This window comes from Microtus ochrogaster, chromosome 6 (assembly GCF_000317375.1).
Source record: "Microtus ochrogaster isolate Prairie Vole_2 chromosome 6, MicOch1.0, whole genome shotgun sequence".
Lineage (NCBI taxonomy): Eukaryota > Metazoa > Chordata > Mammalia > Rodentia > Cricetidae > Microtus > Microtus ochrogaster.
In genome coordinates this window covers 78464911-78487100 of record NC_022013.1, presented here as the reverse complement: position 1 = coordinate 78487100, position 22190 = coordinate 78464911, and the positions used below count along the sequence as shown (strand labels likewise).

At 48.6% G+C, this 22190-nt stretch overlaps 1 protein-coding gene across 2 annotated transcripts in view; it reads right to left on the bottom strand.

Annotated features, from left to right (window-relative positions):
• Kcnh1 (potassium voltage-gated channel subfamily H member 1) overlaps positions 1 to 22190 on the bottom strand; it is a 297541-nt gene that overhangs the window by 62434 nt on the left and 212917 nt on the right. For both annotated transcript variants that reach the window (XM_026779734.1, XM_005348896.3), the window contains exons 9-10: positions 17058 to 17310; positions 2528 to 2724 (exon numbers count right to left, since the gene is read on the bottom strand). In XM_026779734.1, the coding sequence (XP_026635535.1) occupies positions 2528 to 2724; positions 17058 to 17310 (450 nt within the window). The remainder of the gene's footprint in view (positions 1 to 2527; positions 2725 to 17057; positions 17311 to 22190) is intronic.

The following is a 22190-nucleotide window of genomic DNA, read 5'->3' as shown; positions in this document are numbered from 1 at the left end:
TAATCTGACCACCGAGACAGCACTGGTTTTGGCTGTTATTTTTAAGACAGATTTATTTGATCTATAATTATTCTAAAATGATTACTCCTCCAAATAACTCATATCACACAGCAACACTGAAAGCTGATTATAATCAACTGGCTTTCACAGAAAGGAGGAATAAACCAAAAAATAGATTTTAGGAGAATCCACTTGGCTAAAAGTATCTCCATCAAGCATCCCAAGTTCTCAGCCAGCAGACAAGTGAGGGACACTTCTCCAGCAGTTCTCAGCCTACCCTGGAGGATGGGTGGGCAGGCTTCTCTCCACCACCTCGTATTGCATGATGGGGAAGGAGAGGCCCAGAGGCCCATCTCTTTCCCCTTGACATTAAATGCTGCATGAGGCTGGGCGATGGTGGCGCACGCCTTTAATCCCAGCACTAGGGAGGCAGAGGCAGGAGGATCTCTGTGAGTTCGAGATCAGCCTGGTCTATAGAGCTAGATCCAGGACAGGCTCCAAAGCCACAGAGAAACCCTGTCTCGAAAAACCAAAAAAAAAAAAAAAAATGCTGCATGAGTTACAGGAGCTACATACTCAGTTATACACAGATGCTTTGGGACTCCCAGGTCTCTGAGCAGGATGCTCACGGTAATGGGACCTGTGGACTGGAGCAGGAAGATGTCTACTCTACTGTGTATATAGCCCAGGATGCTCAAGGCAATGGCACCTGCGGGACTGGGGCAGGAAGACGCCTACTGTGTATATAGCCAAAGGTTGGCCTTAGCAAAATTTGCACAAGGTGACTTTCTCTAGACTCTGCTCAGAGGTCCTCCTAGTAGACTATCTGCCCCTGCCCTTAGGCCAGCATATCCACTACACATAACTCATCCTGGACATTGCTTCCCTGACTCCCCCTCAGCTTCTCCCTCCTTCATTCTTGCTACACTTTGGGAGAGTCATGATCACTGACTGTATTAGCTGCCACTATCCTGCCCATACAGTGCTTCTGTTGGGTTTAGGCGCCTGAAGGGAGGGAGTCTTCGGTTTTCTTTATCTAGTCCAGTTCATCTGGCACCAAGAGAGACCCAACAAAGCAATGAATCTTTCAGAGTCTGGTGGCTAGCAGGAGTTTGTCACACACAGGAGGAAGATGTCCAGGCACAAGCATTACACTTGAAGAAGCTCCTTGACATTCACAGAGTGGCAGGGATGGGTGTCGGGAGGAGGGGTGGTGAGCAGAGTTCAGGGATAGCTTTGTGTCTCATGTGTACAAGCAGGTGAGCTGTGCTGAGCTGGGCAGGCATGAAGGAGGCTATAGGGTGGGGCACACGTGGCAGGAGGGTAGTTCAACCTCTGGGAGAGGCCCTAGTGAGGAGCTTTGTGCCCTCAAGGCTCTACGAGAGTACCCAAGAATTCCACAAGGCCCTGAGAACCCCCCCCCCAGTGTCCCAAGAACTCCAGGTTGGCCTTGAAGATTCTGCCAGGATCACAAGAAAGGAAATAAAACATGAATTCATACTGGAAAGCTGAGGCAAAAACAACAGAGCTTGAAGACCAATCTGAGATATGACAGAGGTAAAAAAGATCAATGTTGGCCATGAGAAAGTTCAGCATAAACCAGACCTATAACTAGAGCCAGGGTCCAGGACTGTGAGGGGCTAGTCAGTGAGGTAGATATGACATCACTATGGGAAACACCTTATGAAAACCCTTCTGAGTGATGATCCCTCTTGGTCAGGAGTGACCATGCTAGTGTTTACCAAAGGTGACAGATGATGTACAAGAAAGTCAGTCACAAAGGCGGGTATGATCTTGGGAGGCTGAGGCAGGGGTATTGACAGTTTGAGCGCTGAATGGCAAGATCTTATCTTAAGAAGAAAAGTTTATCATGAAAAACTATAGAAGGCAAGGAGAATACACACAGAGGGGGGGAGGGAGGGAGGGAGGAAGGGAAGGACAGAGGGAGGAAGAGAGAAGGCGAAACTCAGTTGACTTTAGGGAAGACATTTTCTTCTCTTGAAGCTACCCATTTCTCAGAAGATGGCTGGAGACGAAACTTCCTCCAGACAATCAAATTCCATGGCTTTCTTTGCCGAACTCAGCTAACACACTTTGCTATCTTTCCCATAAAGCATCATTACCTGCCCGCCAAGTAGTGGTTTTACCCCTACTCTGCAGGTCCCAGTCACTGGGGATGGAGTGGACAGTGGACTCTACTCAGGTGGCTCCATGAGGCCTTTCTATTGATGAGAAGCCACATTTACCCATCTATTCACAATACTGGAAGGCCCAGGTGCCTCTAGGAACTACCCAGCCCACAGACTGACACAGCAGAGCCCAGGGCTGATCCATCTTCCAGCCCAACATGCTTGCTTTGCTCTTCTCACCGTGGCACAGCAAAACTCAACAGAGCAAGCGGCAGGCAGGGCTGGCTCAGAACACCCTTCTGCTAGTAAGGAAACAGCAAAAGGATTGTACCGCAGCCCCAGCAATTCTCCAGAGCGCACAGGGAGAAGTCCAGAAGGAATCAAAGGCACCAGCTTACCCTCTTGCGCAGGTTGTAGGTGAGAATCAGGTTCCGGGAGAAGGAGTGAGCGAAGGCTGCATAGAATTCTAGCACTTTCTGAAGGGCGTCCCTCTTGATCACATGTAGGTCACAGTAGGTCAAGGCCCTGACATTAGCACAGGACTGTGCAAGCGTGGCTTCCTTCCAGAACACATCTCCAAACACATCTCCTTTCCCTGAGGAGAGAGAGTTGTCATGAGCACTGGCAGCCTGCAGGTTGGGCTCAGAGGAGGGGAAAAAGGTCATAATTTGAACCCTAGCAGCATGCAGTTCAAGAGCCTTTAAGGTGGTGCATAATTAATTATGATAATATCACCCTGTGGCAAGGATGCTGCTGCTCAGCCTAGAAAGTCACCACCTATCCCATTATTCTTTACCAAAGCCCATTTTCTCCACAACAGCACCCATAACCTGCAATTCCTTTGTGGCTTGTTGTGTGCCCTGTTCCCCTCAGAACACGATGCTTTATCTGTTGTATATCTGTAGAATATTTCTGAACTGAAATAGTCTCTCCTGGAGGGAAAGCTCCCTAAGACTGGGGAAGTCTTAAACTCACAAGTCTCAGGAAGTCCCTGAAATGGAGCAGATTCATGAGGCTCCTCCCTCCTCAGGTTTATATAAGCAGTAAGGACTGTCAAGAAGAGGGGGCTCTCCAGCCTGAAAGCTGCCTGGAAGTGAAGCAGAACTCCCCGGGGAGGCCACTCTCATTATCTGTCACCCCTTGTTGGGGTTGGCTTTGGTGGTAATGAGCTATACATGTTTATGTAAGGATTTTTCACTTATACTCTTGTGATATTTGCAACAGATTTATGTAACACGTTGGAATTCAGAGGGATCATTACTTTGGTCTGCCTTCAGTTCCTGCTCTGAGGGAAATAGGCATGTATTCATATTTCCCTAGAATGTCACACAACATAGTAGGAGCATGGTTGGTACTGAGAGGCAGAAGCGGGCCATGGCTCTGCCTCTGTGTGTCTAACTGAGACGAATAGACCCTCTACAGATAGAGTGTGTATTTGTGTGTGGGCTTTCTCAGGAGCTGAAGAACAGGGGAAGCTGCATCTAGCTGAGACTACCTAGAAGCAGTCAAGTGTGGGGTGTAGCCCTTACCATACTTGTCTCTGCTTTAAAGGTTAATTTATATAATGAATCCTACCTCTCCCCCATACCTCCGGGAATGTGTTTTTTACCCTTGCTAAATACCCTCCCAGTGGTATACAATGCAGGCTACTGCATCTCTAGCATCTTCTGTCTCTGGTATCTTATAAGCACATTCAGCGAATCGATACAATACTGTAAAATGAATGTTTATATCCCAGATCTGCATGTTAAACACAACGCCCCTATGTAATAGCCTGGCAGGGGAGCCTTTGGGATATAACTGGTGTAGATAAGGGTTTATGACTTACTTTCATGTTTAACCCCATTACACCTTCATAAAATGGCCCCAGAAAATTCTCTCAAGCTATTCCTTACTTTTGAAGATACCATAAGAAGTGGGCAGTCTGCAGCTCGAGAAGATCCTCGGAAGAACCTGACCATGCTGAACTTCTGACCTTTCAAGACTGTAAGAAAATCCTATTGCCTATATGCCAACGCTGTCCACAGCATTTTGTCAAGGCAGCCCCGAATAAGACAAGTAATAATAACCTTCATCACCATATGCTGATCCACCTCCTCTAACTCAGAGATAGTCTCTCCACCTTTCAGAATTATGAATGCTTTAGCCCATTTCTATTGCAAAGCTGAATTTATTCCTGGCATAGTCTCCAGCTATGTGGCTGGATTGTTCTTCTTGCTTATAAGTTTTCAGGGCAGATAATCACAAGCATGAATTCCCAGGGAGCCAGAGAGGAATGCACAGGAGGAAGGAAAGAACAAGAAATGTTTGGCCAGGCTCCCCAGACCCAGGCACCCTTGATGCTCAACCAGCAGCTGTTTTCACAGGAAGAAGTTACAACCTGAAGCGCTTGGGCTGATGAACATTTCCTATAGTACCAAGTGTCTATATGAAGTCTATAAGATACTCCACAGTCTTCTCTAAGCGCCTCCAAAATGAGAGTCAATACTTCTATCTCTTCCAAATCAAGCAGATCGTGCATGGCTTAGGGATGCTACTTCATGGTTCTCTACACGTTTCAATATGAAGGTGTTTCATACTGCTGTTTCAATATGAAGGTGGGTTTAAAGGTTCGGTGTAAATAGGACATTCATGGGGTAAATTTCCAAGTAAGCCCAGGTAAACATGTATGCTGTTTAGACCCCCTTGCCAAGTTCTAATTCTTGTTGTTTGTGATATGAGTGGTTAAGGCAGGGGTAGGGCCAACAGGTAGCTTTGTGGGACGCTACCTGGTTGCCCTGGAAACAGGCTCTCTCCATGGTGCTCTCCAGCACTGCATTCTGGGAACTTACCTGTACCTATAGCCTATAGCCTTCTCACACTCTCTACCACGACTCATACGCCTTTGTATCTATTTAATCAGGCTCTTCTGGTGAATGTGCCTCCTCTGAAGCAACATCCGTTCCTTCTGACAGTGTGGTTGCAGTTGTAGCTCACTCGAGGAGGCGAATCCGTGCTAAACTTGGTCATTTAATCAACACGGTTTGGTAAAAATGACATTCTTGGATTTTGAGGCAAGGTCACAATAAGCTAACAGCCCAGGTTTCTCATAATATTCATTCCTAGAAGTCTCTATCTTGAAATCTGACCAGTTTGGGGGAGACTGACCAACACAAGAGGTCTTATGAGTGCTCTGGTCCCCTGTCCAGGTCTCATCTGATAGCCACAGCCACAGACACAGTCACCAGTTACGTCCATCAGTCCTGGTCAGGCTTAGAAACCACCCGTCTACGCCAGCTGAGATGCGGCTGTAAGACAAGAATGGGTGTTTTAAACCAGGCCATGTGAGGAGTCGTGACACACAGGTCACGGGGCTTTGGGCTGAGAAACGGCAGGGCATCACCCGTCACCCCAGCTCTTGCTGGCATCCCTTGTGTTTCTCCGAGAGAAGGTGACAGGAGAGGGTGAAGAGTCTCCCACCAGTGAGAAACAAGGAGTATCTCTAATAACAGACCGACTTTCCTGGCCACAAATTTTGAGCACCGGCGGGAAAGGCAGCTTTACAAACTTTGCAGTTCCTCCGGGAGGAAACATGGTATAATTAAGCTGTAGCTACTGAGTAGAAGCTGATTGGTAATTTTGTCTGTTTCTTATCAAGATTACCTCGTTTAAACAAGACCCAATATAGAGGCATTATGCTCCTTTAATGAAATTGGGAGTCATTTTCTAATTATAGAAGAAGCAGTAAAGTGAAATAATAGCTCCTTGTGTGCATTTAATAAATGAATTTAGCTACACAGATTTCATTTATGTACCCTCTCAAGGGGCGCATCTATTGCACAGAACATAGGGCCACCTTGCTGGAGCGGGGCTCACAGGAAGCAAAAGCCTCTGAGACAGCAGCATCTCATGCTGGGAGCGTCTTGATGCTGTCACAATATGGCCTAGATTTCCAGCTCAAGTTCCACCATGTCTAACCCTACTTCCTGTGAAGGTGGCGGCTTGGTGTTGAGAATCTGGGGGTGAGAGTGAAGATTGGAGGAGGCAGGACTCCTTGAACCCCAAACAAACCCCAGGCCCCTCAGCACATGTCAACTGTTTTCAGGAATGTGTAACTCATGAAAGCCGGCAGGGGCAAAGCAGAAACTTCTGCAGATCTCATGGGTGTGGCGCAGGTGGCTGGGAGGGGACCCCGCAGGTCAAAGGCTGAGAGAAGGAAGCCATGACAGATGATACACATTCTTCCCGCTGTGAGTGCTGCATGACCACCCACTCAAGAACAGAAGGCGCTCAGTACACCGGGCAGTCAGACTGTTCAGCCAACTAGCTTACCAATCAGGGTGCAGGTCTAGATCATGAGAGGCTTACCGTGCGATTCTGCAAGAACTCCCATTGGAAGTGGACATTCTGAGCTGGGGGAAAGGAGGAGTGGGACTTGACTGCTGGTACTCTAATTAAACCAACAGCACTGATTGGATCACCCTACACACTCCCTCACTTACACACTGAGTCTAGGTGAGGCAGATCCTGGGGCTTCAGTACAGAGGGGCACTGCATAGGAGGAATGGAAACCCTACAGGCAGCTTGGTTGGTTCACAAAGGGCAGAGGCAGAGGGGGCTGGTAGGGGGAGAAGCAGAGGGGACTGACCACAGGGTGAATTCAAGAGGTATGTGGAGTAGGGCCCTGGAAGCATCAAACGGCCTTCCCTGGGGCTAACAGGTTGCAGGGAAGGGGTTGTGATTTTAAGCCTGCAGATTCAGTTCACTTTGGTGGGTGAGTCTGGCAGGCCGGCCAGCAGGCATGGGGAAAGACGCCTGGCTGCTTGGATGACTCCCAATAAACATATTCTTTGAAGGTCTGCGCACAGGATAGCCTGTACCAGCACAGCACAGTTCCATAGCTAGCCCGTCTGTTACTAGAATCACTAGACATTTCCAGACTCAAACACATCAGAAAGAATTCAGCTGGCCATTCACGAAGAGCTAAAGAACCTGCTGGCAGAAAGCTTAGGCGACACCCTACTGAGGGGAAACTAAAGGCTGGCAGGAGGCTGGGTGCCCAGTGCCATGCAGTTGCCACCTGCTCCTATGCACCAGGATGGCTACATGAGGAGGGAGCTGGCCTTTTGATACATGGAGCAGCTGCACCCATCCCTTAGACCACTGGGGATCCCTTGTACCAGAGAGAAGCCCTGGGCAGAGAGTTCTGTGGGCAGGTGTCCCTCTAGGGCACCTCACCTGCTCCAGGGAAGGCACACTTCCCAGTCTGAAGGCCAAAACCCCAGCCCTGTGAGCCAGTGCCCACTCTAACTGGCCAGAGAGGGGGACAGCCTAGGAACTATTGTGCGCATCAGTACCTGAGGGTCACAGCCAGCAGACCTCTGGAACACTTGCATGCACACTCCTCCACAAGTACTTACTGCCTCATCCCCTAGCCTGCCCGAGGCTGCCGGGGACAATAAGGAAGCTAAAGGTTGACATCTTGTAAATGTTGCTTCTTTTTTCTGCAGGAGAGCTGCAAAGCCCTTCTTCTCGTCTTCATTGCACAGATAAATGTGGCTGCAGTCTGTGGACTCTGTTGCATGTGCCACCACTTACAGAAGTGAGAACAGACAGCAGAGACAGATAGACACACTGCAAATCCAGCCACTGGCCTCCTGTCTGAACTCAAATCCCTGGCTCCGCTTTACAGGCTGTTGGAGTGTCAAGTGCTTTATCATATTTCTGACCCAGGAAGGAAAGTTGGGACTGGACTTGCCCAGGTGCCCTTTACTCTAGCAACTTCCCGGAGGGCACCTACTTCTAGAATTTTGCTGTCATTGTAGCTTTTGTAGAAGAGCATTGCCATCTCTAAACCAGTGAGGTCACTGAGGTGGTTGTGAACCTCTGCTAGGATTAGCCATTCCACCCTCACTGTTTGGCCAAGGACAGTCGGAGGGAGGGATGATGGCACATGCAGAGACATGCCATTTTCTCCTGATTGGACAGTAAAAAGCAAAAGGGTGCTGCCAAAACATCATTTTGAAAAAGAAAAAACAGTCAGGTTTAAAAATTATATCCTAACACTGTCTCCTAACACTGTCTGTGAAATGTCAAACGATGCAGACTTTCTCAAGACTGACTTGATTTTTTTTTTTAACTATCATCTTGAAAATACCATGTGTTTATTTATTATCTGTGTGTTTGGTATATGAGTTCGTATGTACGCACTCATGACTGTAGAGACCAGAGGTCATATCTACTGTGTTCCTCTGTTGCTTTCTGCCTCATTTATTGAGACAGAACTGCACAGTGGCCCTGGGACCCGTGACTGGCAGATCACCAGTGGCCTCAGCGCCCTCCCACTCTGGCCTCCTCAGCTCTGGGATCAGAGGCGCATGTACGCCCCTCTTCTATGTGGGAGCTGGGATCTGATCTCAGGCTCTCGTGCTTGCATGAGTTCTTTATGGCCTGAGCCATCTCTCCAGACCCACACATGCTCTTCTAAAGACAGCTTGAAATCCAGACAAATTTAAAGAGAACACACGGCTCTCTTCTTGCCTCACAAACATCTCCACCGGCTTTCTGGCTCACAGGGTCTCTGCTGGTGTGCTTCTCTCACCTACCTGGGTCACAGCACATTCAAGTAACATTTGACCCATTGTAGCAATTTCCAGTATCATTTAAAATTCCTTATAAACATTCTGAATGACTTTCCTTAAAAACCCCATTTCCTTAAAAATACTTCAAATGCTTACTCATTTAGAAAAAGACTCATATGCTCTGTGGTGACTTTTCTTTCTCTTTCCTATTTGGCATTTCTTCTGTTAACTCTTAAATCTCTAGCTTGAGACCTGGCTTCCTTTCCTGGTTCTAGGCCCACCTTTCCAAGTGATGCTGGCGCAGTGTGATGTCCTCGGTCCTCTGGAAGGATGCAATGGAGGCTTCGTGCTTTCTGTTTCATGGCCTCTCCTGCCCCACTTACCACCTCATTGTTCATACTTTCCTCGTCCACTTCGCTGACGTCAGAGTGCCCACTCTGGCCTCCGTGTCTGCCCCATTCCATCCTAGTATTAACATTTACAACCTGAGAGGCTCTCTGTCCTAGCTTGTTTTCTATAAACCACTGACCAACAAAAGCTTGAGGAGGAAGGGGTTTATTCTGCTTAGGTGTCCCTGTGATCACGGGCCAGCATGAAGGGAAGTCAGAGAAGGAACTCAAGGCAGGAACCTGGAAACAGGAATTGAAGCAGAGACCATGGAGCAACAGCGCTTACTGGCTCGTTCCTGTTTTTCAGTTTGCTTATCTATCCAGGACCACCTTCCAGGGGTGGCACCACCCACAGTGGCCTCGGCCCTCCCACATGAATTATTAATCCAGAAAATGACCCTTACATAGACTTGCTTGCAGGCCAGTCTGATGGGCCATTTTCTCAATTCAGAGTCCTCTTCCCAGATATCTCTAGCTGTGTCAGCTTGACAGAAAACCAACCAAATAATAATACGTATGCCCAGTTAAAACTGAATTCTAATGAATAACTAATCTCCCTCAAATTGCCTCTTATGCTGTCTTTGGGAAAAACTCATACAAATAATTATTCATTGTTTCTGTGAAATTCAAATGTCCCTGGCAGGCCTTCTCCATTCTTGCTGAGTACACCATAACGCTCCTCGTCTCTGTCATCAGTCACAGCGTCCTAACAGTTCCTTTGTCCCTCTGTCCAACTCATCAGTGCCTTCGGACCACAGCTCTGCGAATGTGCTGGTTTCTCACAATGACGCAGTACCACCGACTCCAGCCTTGAAGCGCCACACGGGTCCTGTGTCTTATCACTGTCCTCTGGGGCTCCTGATTCTAGCTCGGATGCTGGCTTTGACATTGCATCACCCACCACATAAGTACCCTCCCCATGGCTACCCATGCCCTATTTCACCTGACTACATCTGACTCTATCTTTCCAGCCACCACCAAGGCAAAGATTTCATGGCCTTGTCTGTCAATCACTAGGAAGGTTCTTCTACTGAATAGTGGAAAATAGTGGGAAGTGGTAAAAATGATGAAAACTAGCAACTTCATATGGCTGAAGCAAAGTTCATGAAAAGCCCCCCACCTAGGATTTAATTTCTGCCCCCTGTCTAGGGGTTCCTGCTTCATTTCTGTCCTGCCTAGAGTTCCTACTTCATCTCCACCCCTGCCTAGGGATTCCTGCTTCATTTCCACCCCTGCCTAGGGGGTTCCTGTTTCATCTCTACCCTTGCCTAGGGGTTCCTGTGTCATTTCTGCCCTGCCTAGGGGTTCCTGCTTCATCTCCACCCCTGCCTAGGGGTTCCTGCTTCATCTCTACCCCTGCCTAGGGATTCCTGTTTCATTTCCGCCCCTGCCTAGCGGTTCCTGTTTCATTTCTGCCCCTGCCTAGGGGTTCCTGCTTTACTCCTTTTCTTTTTCATGACCTCCCTTCTCCTCTACAGCTAAGGTTGAAGATGTCAAACCGCACATGAGATAACAATCAAGGCTTAATGGCTCTGACAGGTGACAGTGTCACACTGAATCAAGGAAGCCCTGACATAGAAACATCATGGCTGGCTCCAGCCACACTGGCTGGAACCTGGCTCTCAGCTGCCCCTGCCCACAGTGTCCCCAGAGGCCCTGCTGCTCTGCTACCCTAACGCCCAGCCCACCACTCTCCTTGGAGTCTCTCAACTGTTCACTTCTGCCTCCTCTGTGAGCATTTACAGTTTGCTCCAGGGCAGTCACAGAATGAGTCACCTGTGCTGGTTGTGACTAAGCATTAGTCTAAGACAAAGGCGTTCGTTCTTTCTTTGTCCCTGGAAGAGACCACCACCATGGTTTCCTCTGACAGTAGATGCTGCCTTAATATCCAGCCAAGAACAATGGCCCAAAGAAGCTCCTTACCCAGGCAAAGGCAAGGCAGTCTTCCAGCTCAGCAACTGAGGGAAGGCATCTTTGAAAAAGTTCCTCTGTGAGCAAGTCCCAACCTGCATGCTTCACCCAGGACCTACAAGGGGTCCTCAGTCCCTGGGGACAGAACTGGAAAAGGACCTGTGCCTAATAGGCTAGGCTGCCCTGCACTTACCCCACACTGTCCTCCTACCCCATCCTGGGGCAGGCTCAGGGTCATCCAGAGCTGTGCCTGCATCTGCAGGAAGCATCATGTACCCATCTTCTCTCCCCGTCCCTCCTCTTTTCCTTCCCCTCAGCCCTGTTGACTCTCCAGTATTCACAGGAAGTCATTCCCTAGTCCTTACTCCGCTGCTTCTGAGCTCCTTCCTACCTACCTTCCACCACCTGCCCTTCTCTCCCACACAGCCCTCCTGGCTGCTCTCCGGGCCTTTACACGTGTGGAACCAATGTTTTCATGTTAAACTCTCTCATGGGTCCCTCACCCCTCCAGATGCTTACCCGAGATCGGGAGGCCCTTCACTGTCTAGCCTTTGCCTGCTTTTATTATTTTTTCATTTGTCTTCTTGTTTATTCCACAGTATGGCTACGAACAGAGTAGACAAGTTCTCTCTCCAGTCCCTTTTCCTGTTTCCAACTCCATTCTGTCCTTTAAACAACAGCCCCTGGCACCTCCCATGGCTACGTTCTTGGTGCCAGAGAGACAAAGTCAAAGGGACCCGGGCTTAGAAAAGAGGGGTAAGTAGTCGACACTGGGAGGGAGGCCTTGGAGACTTAGCCAGTTTAGTGGAAGCTTCTTGGAGGCCACAATTGTGTTGTCCTCCTTCTGCTAATGAGACACAGCCTGGCCAGAAGACTTCTGTCTCACCTATTAGAATGTAAACAAAACAAAACAAGCAGGACAATCATGGTGAAAATGTAAATGAAGTATTGAGATGCAAAATCGATTTACTCCCAGTGAAAGGAGCTCGCACAAACACTGTAGGCCTGAGACAGACATGCAGGGAAATAATCAGCTTGCTTCAGCCCTGTGGGGATGCAAGGCTGGGGCCCCCTCAGGCTGGCTAGTCACAGAGCGGCAATACAACTGACAGCAAGAACACTAGGCAAAACCTTCCAACTGCTTTGAAAAAGACGTCATTGGCAAACTCTGATGAGAGCCAATGAGATGGTCAGTAGACAAAGGGACTTGCTACCAAGTCTGGGCTGGACCCCTGGGAACCACACGGTGGAGGGAGAGCATCAATTCTGTGTGCTGCCCACCGCACACAAGATAAAGAAATAAATGTACAACTCTGATGCACAGTCTGGAGGTTGTCCAATCCCAGCTGGTCAGCCCTGGACACGTGTGTAGGTCACCAAGGCCAAATGGACTCGGTAGTGTGCATACATCTATGTTGTAAACATATGTGTGTGCATACATCTATGTAACAGCAATGATTGAGGGAGAGAACATGAAGTTGGTGAGGGGATAAAAGGGGATGAAAGTTGGGGAAAGTTTATGCATTCTCCCCATAAAATTTAATTAAAGAGCTACAAGCGATTGATAACTACTAGTAGAGGGAGAATTAGTCTTTACCAGGGATGAACCCTCCCTTGATTGGCTATCAAATGCCAAGTGGTGGGCCTAGAAACACACACATGCACGAAGCTCATGCAAACTCTGCGAGTTGTAAGTCCACGTTTATTTGTTAATATACACACGTAACAACAATGGTTAAAGGACAAGAATAGGGAGGCTTGACATGGGAGAAGTGGGGGTGAGAAGAGGAAAGGGCAATGGTTTAATGAAATTAAAGATAAATAAATATCATTATAAGGCAAAAAATGCACCTGTGAAAAGCTAAGAGAATAAATTTGAGAAGCCTGTTAAGTGACTTTTAAGAGAATTCCAGAAGGCAATGAGGTGACGTGACAGCAAAATTAAGGCAGAGGAGGGATCATGAGAGAGTCCTACCTAGTATGGTCATTGTCTTCAAGAACAGCATCTTCCAATCAGAGAGAGACTGTCATGATTCCTGGGGCCACACTTTCAAACTGTAACCTTTGGTCATGTCCAGAAACCATTTACTAGGTTACAACGCTCAACTGTTTGATGTTAAAGAACACAGACTCTCATAGAAAACTCTAATAGAGGCTGTGCTTCCCGGCGCATGGCAAGCGCTGAGTTTTACACGTCACTGTGTGTTCACCCGTTAGCAATGTAATTAGCATTTTATATTGTGGCTGCCATCACAAAATGTCTAGAGGGTTTTGGTGAGCGGGGATGCTATTTTGGGCACACGCTGTGCCCGCTCAGTTAAGAACACTGACCCCTCTCCCTGTGCACTCACTTTAAACAGAGAATGGGGATGGGGTAGAATAATTGAAGGGAGGGACCACATCAGCAAGCTGTAAATGCATGCGCTGGCAGCAGGAGACCAGAGGCCCAGGGCACTGGCACGGTTCCCCTCCTGAGTGAAACACTGGGCACACGGCACTGTGCCATAGCTTCTCATCCACAATCCTCAGAAGCATTCCTCTTCACCATGACAGAGTGGCAGCTGTCTAGGCAGTAGCTCCTCATGCAGCTCTGGAGGGCTGGGATAAGGTTTAGTTACCACGGCACCCCATTTGTGATGGCGCCTGTTCACCATTTCTGGGTGAGACAAGACTAAAGGATGTCAGAGGACAATGGCGGTCTAGTTCTTGGTCCTGTTTGATGCTCAAACCCTTTGTAAGAAGAGAATGATTACAGTTCATGGAGCAGAGATTATTCTAAGGAGAAAGGAATTTTAAGAAAGGTCCAAGTGTGTTTCCAGGGAACAAACAGCTTGGAATGCCGTAAGCCTCGAGGCCCAAAGGACAGGTTGACTCGAAGAACTTGTCATGTCCTTTTATAGAATAAGAGTCTCTTGGCAGTTATGTAGGAGATCGAGCCTGGACCTACTTTTGGGGCCCAATCTGGCTCTTGGGAAGCATAGAGGAGTCTTTCTCCAGCCTGGATGTCTTAAGAACAACGAACATTTTGAATCCAAAGCTGCTGAGCTATATTTGAGGTCCAACCACTTTGCTAACTGGAGCAGGCAGGGTGCCCAGATTCGGAGAAGCAGTAAACCAGTCACACCAACCAGGTTATGGGGCTGCTGCCTCATGAGGCCAGCATCAGCAGGAGGGGGGAGGTGAGCAATGGTCACTTGTCCTTCTCATCTCTCTTCAAGGCTGCCATCCCTCCATGCCTGGGTCTATAGCATCTGTGTTAGGTGTCTGTATGTGTGCAGGTGGGTGCAGGTGTGTGCAGGTGTGTGCAGGTGTCTGTGGTAGGGCATGAAAAATCTCTGGTCATTATTCTCCCCCTCCTCTACCCCCCACAACTCAATCATTCATGTTTCCATGATGTCTCGATGGGGGCGTGTATTTTGGGGTCAGATAGAAACCTGATGCCAGGAAACTCCCACAAATCTATAAGGATGACCTCAGCTAAGAATCCTAGCAGTAGTGGATACGTAGCCTGAGCTGGCCATCTCTTGTAATCAGATTGGTGACTACTCCAATTGTCATCGGAGAGCTTCATCAAATGACTGACGGAAACAGAGAGACCCTCAGCCAAGCCCTGGGCCAAGCTCGGCGAATCCTGCTGAAGAGAGGGAGGAAGGGTTGTACGAGCCAGGGACAGGGTCAAGGTCATCACAAGGGAACCCACAGAAACAACCAACCTGGGCTCAGAGGAGCTCACAGACTCTGAACTAGGGAGCCTGCATGGAACTGACCTAGGTCTTCTAAATATGTGTGACAATTGTGTAGCTTGATCTGTTTGTGGGGTTCCTGGTGGTAGAAACAGGGTCTGTCCCTAAGGCTTTGGCTGTCTTCAGGAACTTATTCCTATTACGGGGTTGCCTTGCCCAGCCTTAATACAAGGAGGGGGAGCTTAGACCAATCTCAACCTGATATGCCATGCTTTGTTGACACCCATGGGAGACCTGAACAGAAACAGAAGAGGAGCAGATGAGGAGGGGGGTAGGGGAAGGTGGGAGGAGGGAATGGGAGAAAAGGAGGGAGGGAAATAAATGAATAAATTTAATAAATAATAATAAAAGAAATCTCTGATCATGAATACATAGGAGGATATTACCGGGCCTCAGGATGGATTTCCTGGAAGAGTAAACAGTGAGTGATCTGTGGGGAAACTGCAAGAGACCTGCCCCCAAAGGGTTAACCTCAAATTCAAATTCAAAAGACTGCTCACAGTTTCTCCTAGTCCTGCAAGAATCCTAGCTAACTCAAGGCCCTCAGTGGTGAATCCTGGCTAACCCAGTGCCCTCTTGGGGGAATTTAAAGGCAGAGGTATGAACCCCTTCCTACATATACACTATAACATCTTCAATGCTTCTGTGTCTGGCTCACAGCCTCACGTCTCTGAGATGAGGGAGCAGGGGACAGCAGAGTTAGGCTGTTGAGCTCCATGGGCATCAAGGTACCCAGCAGAAAAGACAGACATCAGCCCTAACCCAGAATCAAAAACCTCCCCCAAACATCTGCCAACACGTGCTAAAAGAGTACAAATCACCATTGGATTGCCCTGAGCACAATATAACCAAGAGGTCGCAAGGTGCCCCAAGAACAAGAAGGAACCGCGCTTCGGGTACTGCAAAATCAGGTTTTAAAAACATCACCCATCTCTACAAAGCCAGTCATCTCATGCTAACATCAAGTTACTTCATCTCGCCCCTTCAGGTTTCTGAGAAATCAGTCATGCATTGAACCTAAAACATGCACCTGCAGATGGCAGCAGCACCAGCAGCATCTGGGACCGCACATTCCATTATCTGTCACTAGGACTTCAGTTCAAGGCTGGGCAGGAGTAGAGAGGTTTGAAGACTGAAGGATGCTGGGATGGGACTCCATAGATCTCAACTGCTATAAAGACATTTCCTTAACCTCTCTGAACTCCAACTGTCTAACCTAAAAACTGGGAATAATAAAGGCATTTTGCAGGATTACTGTAAGGGTTAAATATGGATCCCTGGGCACCAAGCGAATGTCCAGAAATGGAGATCATGCTAGTGATGGCTGTGCCCTTAGAGAGACACGTCATTGATGAGCTATTCTGTAGCTGCTCAGGAAATCTCTCCAAGGCCACTGACATCAGCCTCTCAAATACCATCTGTTCCCCATATCTCTGCTCTCCCTCTCACAATTGCTGTGTGTAGTCCCAACCTCCCTGTTACCACATGGAAACCCTACCATCAGTGTGTGTGGTCCCAGCCTCCTTGTTATCCACATGGAAACTCTACCATCCCAACAGCAAACCTGTCCCTGGATTCTTTAAATTCTACTTTTTTTGCCTTGATACGATGTGCTTCTCTCTATCCAACCAAAACTTAGTTCCTTAAGCCCCTAGATAACATGGCTCAAACCTGCTTTCCCTGGCCCTGCAGTCCAAAAGACAGTCTATCTTCTGTCCTTTTACAAACATACAAACCTGATGGTGTCACCCCCCCCACACACACACACAACCGCGAAAATCTTCATCTTTAATGTGGTTCCTGGAGCCTTTGGCCCATCTACTCTCCCAACTTCATTCTCCCACTGTGGCCCTTCCGTGGGCCTGGGCCACACAAAGAGACTTGTAGTTTACCCCATGGACCGCACCTGCCCTGTCACACACGCTTCCCCCTCTCTTTGGAATCTGGCCTTTACCCTGTTCTGTGCTGGCTCATTTTCAACTCTTCAGCTTCTCGGTTACCATTTCATCTAGGAAGCAGTCTCACTTGAATCACGCATGAGATGCCCCTTCATTCTGAATGCTCTATTCTGAATGCCATTCTGAATGATTGTTTGTTTGTTCATCTCTTTCAGTAGCCTGTAGCCTCTTGAGGACAAAAAACCCAGTGTCTCAAACATCAATTGGTTCAAAGCAGGCACCAGGCACTCCAACATCGGCTGGGTGGAGGGATGGATGCTGGAAATGAGCCTACCTAGGGAGCAATCACTGGTTAAGCGTGGCTACCCAGCGACTAAGACAACCCCAAGTATGGAGCCAGAAGTGCATAAGAATGAGCAGCACGTACCTAGGATCGCCACCACCTCGTCATCCTGGATCACCTCCAGGGAGCCGGAGACTACGAAGCAGAGGCTGTCCACACTCTCCCCAGCATGATAGATGAGGTCCCCCGGGGCGCAGTGCACAGTCTGGAACTCCATGGCCAGGGCCCGCAGGCAGCCATCGCTAGCCAGCCGGAAGGCGGGGTGTTCCTTGAACACTTTGCGGTTCAGGTGCACACAAATGTCAGCTCTCATGTCCTTGGGGCAGATCTGCAGGACCTGGCCAGACAAGGGAGAGACAGTGTGAGAGCCATTCCTCAGCCGCCTTCCCTCGGCACCCTGGAGGATAGCAAACACACAGGCTCTGCTGACCTGAGCAACCATCCACCCAAGTCAGGGGCAGGGCTAAGAGACATCGTGGAGAGAAAGCACTGAGCGTGTAAGATGCTTCTGCATCACTGACTGTGACCAGGGACACAGAGAGGGGACGGATGTCAGTTGGGGTCCCAGACAGGGATTAGAGAGTTCTGACCCTGGGGGTCAGAGGAGTCAAAGGGAAAGGTGAGGGGTGCTCAGACTGGGCTGGTTCCATGCAGTCAGCAAGAAGGGGTCATGTTCAGATTACATTTACAAACAAGCAAATCAAATCTATATATGTCTCAGGGGTACAGCGTGATATTTTACATGCATACAGTACATGAACAAAGTAATCAGTGTATCCATCCCTTTAAATATTCATCAATTCTTTGTGTGGAGAACATTCTAAACACTCTCTCCTGGCCATTAGTAAATACGCAGTAAATTGGTTAAGAGGTACAAAATTTCAGGTGGGAGAAATAGCCTAGCATTCTATAACATAAGGGGGTCACATTAAAGGGCAGTGTGTACTCTGATCACATAGCTGGTGTGACTTGCTGATAGAGTGAGTATGGGATAGTATTTTAAAGAGATATATGGTATGGGAGGTCCTTCTGTCTACGTATTACTTTTATTGGTTAATGAATAAGGAAACTAGCTTGGCCTGATAGGGCAGAGTAGAGCTAGGTGGGGAAAACTAAACTGAATGCTGGGGAAAAGAAGTAGAATGCAGAGTCAGAGAGAAGCCATGTAGCCCCGCCAGAGACAGACGCTGGAACTTTACCTGGTAAGCCACAGCCTCATGGCAATACAGAGATTAGTGGAGATGGGTTAAATTAATATGTAAGAGCTAGCCAATAAGAAACTAGAGCTAACAGGCCAAGCAGTGATTTAATTACTACGGTGTCTGTGTGGTTATTTCAAGTCTGAGCTGCTGGGCGGTCGGGAAACGAACTAGCAGCCTCCTATAATGGATTACATGAGACCCGCCCAAGATCAAGCCAGCTGAAATTCCAGCACAGATGGAGGGGTGCTCCTGAGACTCCCCGCTTAGCTGAGCAGCCTTTAGCACGTGATAGCTGCAAGGAAGGCTGATTCACTCTTGTTTGGCTGTGGTAAGTCATCCATACCCCAGTGAATGACCCCACACCCATTTACACATGGTAATTCCTGGTTAGACTCAGAGGGATAACAGTGATGGTGATGATGATAACAACAATACACATGAAGTTGTTGGGGACACAGGTAAGTGGGCCCCAGGGACAGTTAGAGTAGGTAGTAGGGGTGGGTGAGATTTAAAAAAAAACAATATACACATGTATTAATTTTCAAAACAAATACACTTTACAAAAAATTGATATGCATAAAGTCACATTTTCCTGAGTGCTTGCTGTCTGCCAGGCATGGCTCAGCAAGTTACTTACAGAGTTATTATTTGTTTGCCAAGCATTCGTGGTGTCCCCCAGCACCATTCTAGGCTCTAATAATGTGGTAGTTAAAAAAAAGAAGAAGAAAAACAAGTAGCCAGCAGTGGTAGCACACGCCTTTAGTGCTGGGAAGTGGGGGCAGAGGCAGGAGGGTCTCTGATAGTTTGAGGCCAGCCTGGTCTACAGAGTAAGTTCTGAGACAGCCAGGACTACACAGAGAAACCATGTCCCTAGAAAACAAAATGAACAAGACAAAAAATACCTGCCCTCATGGGATTTACTGTCTACACAAGAAGAAAATGACAAGAAAAATAAATAAAATTTGGTATCAGTCACCTAGGTCAGTAAGGAAGACAGAAAGGACAGAGAATGGGGGGGGGAGGGATCTCCATTTGAAAGTGGGTTTGCTAACATGTGGTCCCCACGGAAACTCCAGGATGTGCTTTTAACTCTGTCAGTTCAGATGACAGGAAGCTGAGAAACAGGGAAGCCCAAAGTTTCCCATCCAGGAAACAGCAGATCTTGGCTTCCACACTAGGTGGCTTGGCATCAGAGCCTAGATAGAGCCCTAACCAACTCCTACGCCAGGCGCTTCTGCAAAGCTAATGGGTTGCAATCTGACTTGCAGCATCCCATCCCCACGGTACCAAGGAGGAAACCCAGAGATTTGAACAAGCCAGACAATCACTCTACCATCTGGGCTGTGTCCCCAGCCCTGACCTGCACCATCTAAAAAATAAACTAGAAACAACAAGCCATGTGGATTCTCATTTTTTTCTAAACAATTGAAAAATTGCCCGGCTTTTCAGAGCAGGAGATAACTCTGTGGACTAAGTGTCCACAAGAAACCACTGCGTGGCTTTCTACAGCATGCAGTAAGGAACACAATAGGACACCTCCCAGTGGTCTTTTCCAGAGAAACAGGCAGCATTTTTGAAATATACTTTTCCCGTTCGATTCTGTGAACCAGATAGGGGCGGGTGAATTGAGTGTGACCATTCAGTGGCTACTCCTTGTGGAGCTGGCGGGCTTTCCAGGCCCTGTTCCTGTCTTAGCACCGATCATTTGCCTCTGCATCTGGGGCTTCTTCACCAGCCTCTCTGGATCAGTTCTCGCCCTGGGTGGCTTCACTCTGTCTAGAGGGAAGTGGAGCAGTGGGAAGAGGTCACGTGACCGAATCCCTAGTTACTTAGTAGTAACGTAACTACTCTGTGCTTTATTTCTCTGATAAAATCCTGACTCCAAAGCTGAGGGACATGGTCATTGCACCTGTCTGAGACATGTCCGTCTCTGGGTACCTCTGCATCCTGCTCTGGGCTGCAGGACGGCCAAAACATGAGTGTCTCTCTCCGGGAGACAGATGGAGGAGTGGTGGAGGCACAAAGCCTTGGCTGAGAGGTCCTGACAAACGAGACCGCTGCAACAGTGCTGAGCAGAGGTTTCCTCCGCCTGGATCCCACTCCGGTGGACACACATATCATGTCCAAGCAGTGCCCAGTAGCAGGACCAAGGTCAGTGCTCCAGGTGAGTTCACATTTACATCCGCTTCCCTGAGTTAGGCTCCTGCGTCAGGGTTTGGACAGGAGGTAACATCACTTCCAGGACACTGATTCCAGAACCCTGAAGATGATCGTGGGGAGGGCAGTGAGCTGTCCGAAGAGGAGGATGGCAGACACTGGGCTGGGCAGCAAGTCCACAGCTGTTCCTCTCGGCAAGTTCTACCCGAGAGTAAGCAGAGAGGTATGCCCTCCTTCTGAGCATGCCCTCGTTCAGCCATTCGCCCCACAGCCTGCCCCCTCGATTGCCAGGCTTTGAGATCTCACTCTTGAGAGTAATGTCTATGGAGAAGCCTTCCCGGGACATCAAAGGGTCAAGGTTGAGGCTCACGATTCGGTCCTGTTCCCAGCATACACCGCATGTGTGAACTTGAACAATGCTTCTGGGGGCCATGTCTTCCTTTTTTGTGTGTGGGATTTTGTGTGATTTCACATGCTGCTGTGTTAAGACATCTGGTATCTAGTTAGTTGTGGGGTTCTTATGTAATGTCATTACAGAGCTTCCATGGTCCAGAAGGCCAGAGAGGCCATCTTACTTCACTGTGTTCCAGACATGGGAACTAGGGCAGGAGAGACACATGACGTGCTCAAGGTCATGGGCTGGTTACTGGAGGGAGGAGGGAAGAGGGGACTCCATGATGGTTCTCTCCCCTCAACAGCTGCTGCCTCCTTTCCCAGGCTGGGCTCTACTGTGGATGCTACCGTTGGGTTTCTGGACCAGGAATTCGGGTGGATCCCCAAAGCCTCTGAGGAAGTGAGCAGGTGAGCAGGACAGGAATGCGGTGCTGAATGAGCAGTGTCCCAGGCAGCTCCCCTGCCCAGCCCTGCAGGGACAGGGACCAGGAAGGGTTTTTCCCAGACAGCAGGATCTACAGAGTCATTCTAGTGCCTGGGAAAAATGGGCTTCGGGGCAGAGATCAAAGTTCTTTCTGCTCCATCAGCTGCCAGGCACCTACAGAACCAGCAGGCATTGTTGTCCGTGATGAGCAGGGACAACAGGCGCAGCTGGGGTGGGGAGCTGGCAAAGCCAGGAGCCAAGCAAAGCCAACCCAGGCCCTGCCCATGGGGGAATGAACCTTAGCCTCAGTCCCTCTAGTGCGTGCTTGACATCCTGCAAGACAGCTTGCTGTTGTTAAAGGCACACCAACCAAGCTTGAAGACCTAAATCCAATCCCCCAAAACCTCATGATAGACAAAGACAAACATGCAATACAGGCCATGACACCGTACCCACACATACACACATGCACACAAACATGCAGGCAATCACTTGTACACAGTAAAATATAATCGAAAAAATCAAAGGAGGGATAATAGGAGGAAAAGGTTTGAAACCAGATGAAAACTGGGCTCAAATCCTAGTTACCCTAGACCAGAGGAAGTAAAAAGAATGAACTGAGCCTCTGGTCCTCCTCCTCATTCAACAGAGCTTCCAACCACGCCTTCCCAAGAGGGGAAGTGAAGTCCACTTAAGACATGGGGGTAACAGTCAAGAAAACCAACACTGGTTCCTTTCGTTTCCCCCTAACAAATGTTTGCCATGTAGCCTAGACTGGCCTCAGACTCATGGCTGCCCTGCCTCTGCCTCCCAAGTCTGAGTTCACAGGTGCGTACCACCACACCTGGCAATATGTCTGTTCTCAGTGCGTGATCAAGAAATGGCAATTGGGGTTGTAGAGGTTTTCATCACAGCACACAGCAGACAGACACACATCAGACAGACACACATCAGACAGACACACATCAGACAGACACACAGCAGACAGACGACACACAGCAGATAGACGACATACAGCAGACAGACACACAGCAGACAGAC